General features: G+C 45.0%; 1 protein-coding gene across 1 annotated transcript in view; it reads right to left on the reverse strand.

Moving 5' to 3' along the window:
• Positions 1-4,653: 4,653 nt before the first annotated feature.
• Positions 4,654-9,390, reverse strand: part of cdc37 (cell division cycle 37 homolog (S. cerevisiae)) — an 11,411-nt gene continuing 6,674 nt past the window's right edge. Inside the window, exons 4-9 of the mRNA XM_055158745.1 lie at positions 8,273-8,388; positions 8,024-8,146; positions 7,557-7,635; positions 7,409-7,506; positions 7,154-7,225; positions 4,654-5,296 (exon numbers count right to left, since the gene is read on the reverse strand). Coding sequence (XP_055014720.1) covers positions 5,132-5,296; positions 7,154-7,225; positions 7,409-7,506; positions 7,557-7,635; positions 8,024-8,146; positions 8,273-8,388 — 653 coding nt within the window. The 3' untranslated portion in view covers positions 4,654-5,131. The remainder of the gene's footprint in view (positions 5,297-7,153; positions 7,226-7,408; positions 7,507-7,556; positions 7,636-8,023; positions 8,147-8,272; positions 8,389-9,390) is intronic.

Genomic DNA, 9,390 nt, shown 5'->3' on the forward strand with positions numbered 1-9,390 from the left:
GCTCCACATGAAACTCCACATGAAGCTCCACATGAAACTCCACATGAAGCTCCACATGAAGCTCCACATGAAGCTCCACATGAACCTCCACATGAACCTCCACATGAAGCTCACATGAAACTCCACATGAAACTCCACATGCTCACTGCTCCACATGAACTCACATGAACTCCACATCCACAGCTCCACATGAAACTCCACATGAAGCTCCACATGAAGCTCCACATGAAACTCCACATGAAGCTCCACATGAAGCTCCACATGAAACTCCACATGAAGCTCCACATGAAACTCCACATGAAGCTCCACATGAAGCTCCACATGAAGCTCCACATGAAGCTCCACATGAAACTCCACATGAAGCTCCACATGAAGCTCCACAAGCTCCACATGAAACACATGAAGCTCCACATGAAACTCCACATGCTCCACATGAAGCTCCACATGAAGCTCCACATGAAACTCCACATGAAGCTCCACATGAAGAAGCTCCACATGAAGCTCCACATGAACATGAAGCTCCACATGAAGCTCCACATGAAGCTCCACATGAACTCCACATGAAGCTCCACATGAAGCTCCACATGAAGCTCCACATGAAAGCTCCACATGAAGCTCCACATGAAGCTCCACATGAAGCTCCACATGAAGCTCCACATGAAACTCCACATGAAGCTCCACATGAAGCTCCACATGAAGCTCCACATGAAGCTCCACACGAAGCTCCACACGAAGCTCCACACGAAGCTCCACATGAAGCTCCGGTCAGACTGGATGAGGCTTTCAGCGCGAGGCCAGTGAATAGCTGTTGTGATGCTGCTGAGTCCAGACACGTTTGATGAGCCTGATGCTCACGTCAATTATGCATAGGCTCATAACACCTATCTATAGCTCCCCCCGATGCTCGTGTCTCCAGCGTTAAACATGCGTAACCTGTGGACGTCCTGTTCAGTGAGCCCGTCCTGGCCTTTCCGCTCCGGCCCCGGACAATGATCCTCACGCCTCCGCTGCTGCACACGCTCCTTCCCCACTCAGCCTCTCTCCTACGGGCTCAAATCAACCAGACACGGGGCTCGGGGACTCGCATCTCCCCGCGGATCAGACTCATCGTGCGGGGACACCTGCAGAGAAGCGCCCGCTGCAACCTGTCTGAGCCACGGAGAGCCGTGCAGAGCCGTGCGGAGCCGTACGGAGCGTCCGTGGAGCGACCGAGGAGCGACCGTGGCCTCGGTCTCGGATCAGACGGATGACGGGAGCGCACTCACCTTCAGGAGGACCGGGTGGGCCGCCGTCCTCTCGGTGTCCGTTTGCTCTCGGCTCCGCTCGGCTCCGGTCCCAGCGCAGACCGTGACTGCAAGCACCGTGCGCGCACACGGGGCTCACACACTGCGTCTTCACGAGGCTCCAGTCCCGTACCCTGCTCCCGCCTGTGTGCTCCGCTCCCCCGCGCCACAGTGGTCTCCCCCGGCCGCCCCCGTCTCACTGGAGCCGTGGAGAAGCCCGGTGGCTCCGGTGCACGTGTGCGTGTGTCAGTCCGTGATGCGCGTGTCCTCTCTGCCATTCAAGGACACATTTGGAACGACTCCTCACACCGCACTCGCTCTCGGTCTGGTAGGACCGTCTCTGAAGTGTCGAAGCTCTCCAAGGGTCCACGGTTCGATCTAAGCTTCCAAATGAGCATAGTGTTTTTATGCCCTTGAGCAAGACGCCTGTCCTATCCCCAGTGTTTTAGAGTTAAAGCAATGAATTGCTCTGGCTGGACAAGTTTCCAAAGCTGTTTTAGTACAATAGATTCACTCGTCATGGTGTGGAGGTGAGGTGCTTAACAGCAGCTGCCCTGGGGCAGACTATCACAAACATGGACACTAGTATGCGCCAAAGGCCTCTCCGACATCACCACTCACACACGTGTGTCCATGTCTCTTATGTTTCTTTGGCTTCATCACATCGGGCTGGTGGTGTCTGAAGTGTCTGGGGAGAGGGAAGTACAGGTTTTCAGCACTACAATAAAACGCTCTCAGTCTCCTTCACAAAGCTCCATCTTCATCTTCTGCTTTTTCATTTCACTTTTCTTAACGGAGTCAAACAATAAAACTATATTCAGACAAGAGCTGATCTGAGGCGGTTGTGCGCAGGCCAGAGCACTTCTCAGGATGTCCAACAGAGGGCGCTATTGACAGTACTGCAGGAGTCAGTGCCTGTGGAGCTGCTGGTTCTTTCTACTAGCAGAGGTGATTTGGACAGAGAAGCAGAGGGAGAGAGGGATGAAGAGACAGAGCTGCACGAGCCAGGAGGAAGCAGAGGACTGTGTTTATATAATTAATAATCCTGACTTTTTACATGGGATAAATGATAAGAGGTTTCAGATTTGGATACAAAAAGGCCTATCCAATTTGTAAGATTTCTTAGAGGGGTGCAACCTACTGTCATTCAACCAGCTGACTGAGAAATATGATGTTCCAAGGAAAGACTTTTACCAATATGGACAGGTGAGGGGTTTGTTAGGAAAGATAGTGCACATGTAGTGTTTGGAGAAATATCAGACAGGGAAAGACAGATCTTCCACACAAACTCAACTGCTTCTTTTAAAATATTCTACAGTATGTTTCAGAGGTATTCTACTATAGACACATCTCACCTTGAAAGGACCCTGGGAGAGTGAACTTGACTGGACAATCACTGATGATGAGTGAAAAACATTTGCAGTAATGTGAAAACACTGTGTTTGCAGCAGGGTTAAAGTAACTGAGCTTCTGATTGTCCACAGAGCTCATATCTCCACAAGACTTTTAAACTGAGCTCTTGGTCTTTGTGTGTGAAGTGAAGAGTGAGACTGGTGCTCTCACTTTATGGTTTATGGTTTTGTCCAAAAGTGCAACAATTCTGGCAAACGATTAGACAAGAAATACAAACACTGACCTTGTTGTGAAGGACAAATACAGACTCCCTCTAAAGCTCAGCAGCACAGGATGGTTTTTGGTTTTGTTTCTCTCGATTACCTGATGTGTAGGCTTCATCATAAGGACAATATTTTTAAGAACCTTTTTTTGTTGTATACCAGATGTGAGACTTCAGCCCAGTGTTTGTATTGTTTTTATTATTTTGTTGTTGTTGTATTATTATTATTATTATTATTATTATTTTTTTTTTATTTTTTTTGTTTAAGTCAAAAAGCAATAAATAATCTTACTTCCTTTAAATGAAAGCAGAAGGTGAGTGCATTTGTCAGTTTTATTTGTAAAGATGTTGAGTTCATGAGCAACACACCTAAAGATCACAGAACACAACACTTTCAGTTTGATGTGACACACACACGTTACAACACTAAACCACTTTTACCGTGTGCTCCTGGTCACCGCAGGGGACACTATAAACTATGACACTGGTGTGAGATATGACTCCTGCCTGTCTCCATGGAGATGTACGTTTCTTTGTCTGAAATGTTCCACAGATGCATTCAACATTTATACAATTACAGGAATTTTTGTGCAAAAAATATCTTAAAAACCTGCATTCTTACAAGCATTCACCCATCTGTAGTGGAAAGAAACCACCTATCCCCATGAAAACAGATAAGTTTAATGCCATACTGTGAAACATTCCAGCCATTTGCACCAGCCTACTTGGCCCTCCTCAGTTTAGAGCTTTTCACTAGTTCAGGTATACCCAGGTATCGTCTGGGTTCTAACCAGGCCAAGACTGACAGAGCAGATGATTGAGCTTCCATGGATTGGTTGATTGTGGGGAGTTTCCATGGATACAGGGCCAGATTCCGAAGAATAATGGAAACACAACCAGGTCACGTAGTGCTGAGTGGGGCTGAGTAGAACAGAGTAGAGTGTGTATCTGATTTTTGATACTTTTGACAAAAAGATTCGAACATTAAAAACAAATCAAAACTAAAACTAATATCAAGAAAATCTCACATTCACAAGATTTTTCCTGAACAGTTTATCACAACTACTAGAAGACCTCACAGTAACGTAAAGAAAGTTTATTGGAGTCTGTTGGACGTTTTCAGATTCTAGATCAGGGGTCATCAAACTAAGGCTCGCGGGCTGACTTCGGCCCACCACGCCCCTTTGACCTGCCCCCAGCCCACCACTTAAACTGACACTATGAGGCAATTCTTTATTTTATTTTTGTATTACTTTTTGGCAAATAATAACACATCTGCATCTTGTATTTTGTTGATTTTGTTGACCTTTTTTCAATTAAAAAAAATATATTTATATGATATATTTATATTTAAATAATTATATGATGTATTTATATTTGCCACTGAATTTTCGTCACCTGACAAACTCAAGATCAAACAGTGACAGTCAAGACACGCACAGAGTACTGTAGTGCAGAGTACTGTAGTGCAGAGTACTGTAGTGCAGAGTACTGTAGTACAGAGTACTGTAGTGCAGAGTACTGTAGTGCAGAGTACTGTAGTACAGAGTACTGTAGTGCAGAGTATTGTAGTGCAGAGTACTGTAGTACAGAGTACTGTAGTACAGTTAAGGACAGCTAAATGACTGGTGTTAAAGTACAAACAGTTGACAGAGAGCAGAGTTTGTCCAAGATCAGTAAACGACTGATTGTTTTTGTGTTCAGTGTGAGGAGTGTGCAGTTTGTCTGGTGTGTAAAGAAAGTGCGTTTTTTAAAAAAAAAAAAAAATCTGCGTCGTCAGGATCATATAATTCTGTTAAACAGCTGACCCGACCCCGGCCCCCATCACAGTCAGGAGCCATAATGTGGCCCCCAGAGAAAAAAGTTTGGTGACCCCTGTTCTAGAATGTGAGGATGTCATACTGCCTGAAATCTCCAAAAGGTAAACTGACAAATGTTGAACCTGATCATTTCTACTGGTGACTAGAACTGACTGTACACACACAACTCTGTCTGTATTAAATATGACTCAGACTATGACATTCTATTACTAAAAAAGAGCCTGTTTTATCTTCATCATGGGAGCAGTTCCTTAGTATCGAAATGTTACAAGTGTGACATTAACACTAAGTGAGTGTTGGGGATAGAAAACCTCCAAAACTCTTTATATTGTGTATTTGTGTATCTCATTTGTAAAGACATTTTAACCATTAAAGTCCATTATGTCCGAAGAGGAAGTTTCATTGGTTTCATTTCATTTGCATCCTTCTTTTTCAGCACCCTCCTCCTGCTCCTCCTCCTGCTCCTCCTCCTGCTCCTCCTCCTCCTCGTCCTCCTCTTCGTCTTCCTCCTTGTCCTCCCCACAGTCTGGGACCCACAGACCAGAGTCGATGCATCTCCTCAGGTGGTACTTAGCCTCCTATAAAAACATACAGATTGTTAAAAATCTGTTATGAATATGTGTGAAACAAAGAACTGAATTAGCATAAAAATTTATTTCAATATTACGCTTATGTTCAAGAATTGGCCAGCAGAGGGCAGCAAAGGACTGTTTCCAAAATGACAGCGCGTGAACTGGAACAAATCTGAGATCTGATTATTTCTGGAGTGATCCGATTATTGAAATGTCATACAGTTCAATCTGCTGTGAGTAATCTGATATCTTTCTGATTTTTCACACATGTGCAAGTTTGGACAATTCACTATAGTATACTGTATTATTTGCTTTAATTTAAGTTCTGAAAAGCATCTTTGTTTGTCCTGAAAAGCGCTGTATAAATAAAAATAAAAAAAATATTATAATTTGCGTCCCACTCCAGAGTTAGAGGTGCACTTCTCTAGAGATGGTGTTACTTAGAAGAACTTGAATTCCTTCTTTGAGTGGGGGGAGGGAGCCTGATTCATCAGCCAGTTTCATTTCGTAGAAACGTAGTCACTGGAGAGAAATGAAACGGAGCAGAGGCACTAGGTGGCGCCAGTCTGGCCAGAGGGAAGGGGGTTTCCTCTGCAGAGAACGTGATAGTTTTACTTTCTTTCTTTTCTTTCTTTCTATTTTTTATTACTTTTTTGTGCACATAAAGCAGATGTCACAGAAAAAAATAATAAATAAATAGTAATAATAATAATAATAATAATATAATACATACATACATACAAATAATAATAATACATTAATGCAGATAAAGTGATAGGTAAATAAAGTAAGTAAATACATCTAGGGAACAGAGGGAGGTAAAACAAATAAACAAACAAACAAACAAAAAACAACCCAATAATACATGTATATACGCACACATCCTACATATACACATATATCCATGCATATACCCATACATACAAACATATATATCCATACATACATACATACACATACGTGTCATCCCCTGTATTTATATATATATATATATATATATATATATATATATATATATTTAGCAGTTGTATTTAATGTCAGATCCATCTGCTTAGGGCCCTGGGGCCAGCAGGAGGCACTTTACATTGTGCATTGTAAACACAATACAGTTTATGGCAAATGATGAAATATTTTGCATTGCACTTTAGCCAAGTGAAGAACATTCATCAGAAAACAGCAAAAATATCTTGCATACAAAAAAAAAAAAAAAAAAAAAGGAAACTCTGTAGGAAAACAGGAAACAGACCTGCTCCAGGGCCACATACGGCCCTTTGGTTTACTGTGACTGGTCCGTTTAAGCTCATTTGGAATTACAAATAAACATATTTGATGATTTGACCTCATGCATGAACATGCCTGCTGCATTGTTTTGGTTTGTTTTTTTTGGGGGGGGGGTTCTTCCTTTTTTTTTCAGCAGTTTCACTTTCTCATTGCTTAGTCAGAACACAAACTCTTAACAGTCTGAGCAGCTTTTTGGTCGGCCCTCCATAATATTTTCTGTTTCTTAAGTGGCCCCATGGAAATAATATTTGCCCACCCCTACTGTAGAAGGACCCCCACACCAAAGACCCCCACCAAACCAAAGACCCCCACACCAAAGACCCCCACAACAAGGACCCCCACACCGATTCAAAGCTGCTTTGCTACTTTTGGTGTTTGTAGTTCTTACAACGTCTTTTGTTTTCACTTGTAAAAGTGTGTGTGTGAATCATCAGTGTGAAGCCTGAGTGACACTGAAGTGGTGAGGCCCCCAGGGGCAAATTTTACTTAGGGCCCCTAAGGCATGGGCATTCAACAGTTAATCTGGGCAAATCTATTTTATTATGGGTGTGTTGAGTTTGTGTGTCTGGTGCACGTCCTCACCTCAGGGTGCAGAGTGTCCATGGCCCTCTGCAGCAGCTCCATGTTCTTCTCTGCAAAACCCCGCTGCATCTCCTGAACAGTTACACACAGACGCACACACACACACACACACACACACAGATGCACACACACACCAGCACAGTTACATATGAATACATTTGATTACATGATCAGAACTAAAGCAACAAGACTTCCTGCTTTTGTCCTAATTCCAAATCCTGAGTTGTGAATGTTGATATATTGTGAGTTGTGCACCTGTGGCAGGGAGCTGTAGACCTCCTGAGGGTCCAGTCCACCAGGTCCTAGTCTCCTTGCTCTCTGCTCCTCCTCTTCCTCCTCTTCCTCCTCTCTTCCTCCTCCTCCTCCTCCTCCTCCTCCTCTCTCCTCTGCTCCTCTCTCTGACTCTGGGCACAGCTCCTCACGCGCTGCTTCAGTAGCTCCACCTCTCTGTCAAAGGCATCCAGATACATCTGATCTGCAGTCTGAAGTTCACAAGAGAGAAAGAGAAGAGCCCAGGTAAACATCAGTCTGGCAGAGGTGGTGTAGACTTGGAGGATGGAGCATGATACTCAATGTTGTACTGGACTGTTGTGGTACAAAAGGCAGAGCTTTTAAAAGATTGTGTTTTTGTTTTGTAATTGTGGACTTTATTGTCTATTTGTGGAAAATTGTTCTTGGCATTTCACTGTCCTTCTTCCAGTGCCTCAGAGCAGCCTGTCAGGATTAATATGGTCCCATCTTCAACCAGAGATTTGCTGAAAGATCAACCGTAACGGATTTCCTACTCAAATCAACAGTCATATCTTGTACTGAAGCCAGTCAAACAAATATAAAGGAAAGTCCATCATCTCATGCATGCGTGAGGAGCACCTTGATTCTGGAGAAGAAGTGCCTGAAGCAGCCTCTGGGGTCCACCTGGAGCGTCTCAGCCAAGTCTAGGATGAATTTCATGACGATGGCCTGGTGAGCCACCTGCCCCATCAGAGCCTGTTTCTATGAACACAGAGCAGGACAACATGGACTCTTATATAAATGTGTGCACAGGGTCACGGGACGGTGCACAGGGTCACGGGACGGTGCACAGAGTCACGGGACTGTGCATACGGTCATGTGACTGACCTGCTCCTGCTCCATGCTGATGCAGATGTGCACCAGAGCGGAGGCGGTCTCCTCACACACCAGATGAGGGTGCTCCGACAGGAACCTCTGACTGTCATCCCAGCGCCGCAGCAGACCTGACACACAACACATCCAGGTAAGACACGTGAGACTACAGGGACATGAGGGGACACGGTGAACACTATAGGGGACATGAGGGGTGGACACTATAGGGAACATGAGGGGACAGTGGACACTATAGGGAACATGAGGGGACAGTGGACATTATAGGGACATGAGGGGTGGACACTATAGGGACCTGAGGGGTGGACACTATAGGGACATGAGGGGATGCAGTGGACACTATAGGGACATGAGGGGTGGACACTATAGTGACATGAGGGGTGGACACCACAGGGACATGAGGGGTGGACACTATAGGGACATGAGGCGATGCAGTGGACACTATAGGGACATGAGGGGACAGAGTGGACACTATAGGGGACATGAGGGGACAGAGTGGACACTATAGGGGACATGAGGGGACAGAGTGGACACTATAGGGACTGAGGGTGTGGACACTATAGGGACATGAGGGGTGGACACTATAGAGACATGAGGGGTGGACACATAGGACATGAGGGGATGCAGTGGACACTATAGGGACATGAGGGGTGGACACTATAGTGACATGAGGGGTGGACACTATAGGGACATGAGGGATGAGTGGACACTATAGGGACATGAGGGGTGGACACTACAGGGACATGAGGGGACAGAGTGGACACTATAGGGACATGAGGGGTGGACACTACAGGGACATGAGGGGACAGAGTGGACACTGTAGGGACATGAGGGGTGGACACTACAGGGACATGAGGGGACAGAGTGGACACTGTAGACAGTGGGGGATCATACATGTTACACTAATGGAGATGTTCCATCCTAAACTTGTTCAAAGTCTGGGACAGAGTAAAGGCAGTGGTGATGGAGCAGCTTATCATGTTGTTCATGACTCTTTTGTTGTTTCTTTTGTTTTGTCTCATATGTCTGTTTGGACATTTCGCCCGCTGGTTTCAGACGCAGTGGGTTTCCATGGTGACAGTTTTTTTTGTGGTTCCATCCGCTCTGTGGCCACA

This window comes from Boleophthalmus pectinirostris, unplaced genomic scaffold (genome assembly GCF_026225935.1).
Source record: "Boleophthalmus pectinirostris isolate CB_2022bp ecotype Guang Dong unplaced genomic scaffold, ASM2622593v1 HiC_scaffold_22, whole genome shotgun sequence".
In the NCBI taxonomy this organism is placed as follows: domain Eukaryota; kingdom Metazoa; phylum Chordata; class Actinopteri; order Gobiiformes; family Gobiidae; genus Boleophthalmus; species Boleophthalmus pectinirostris.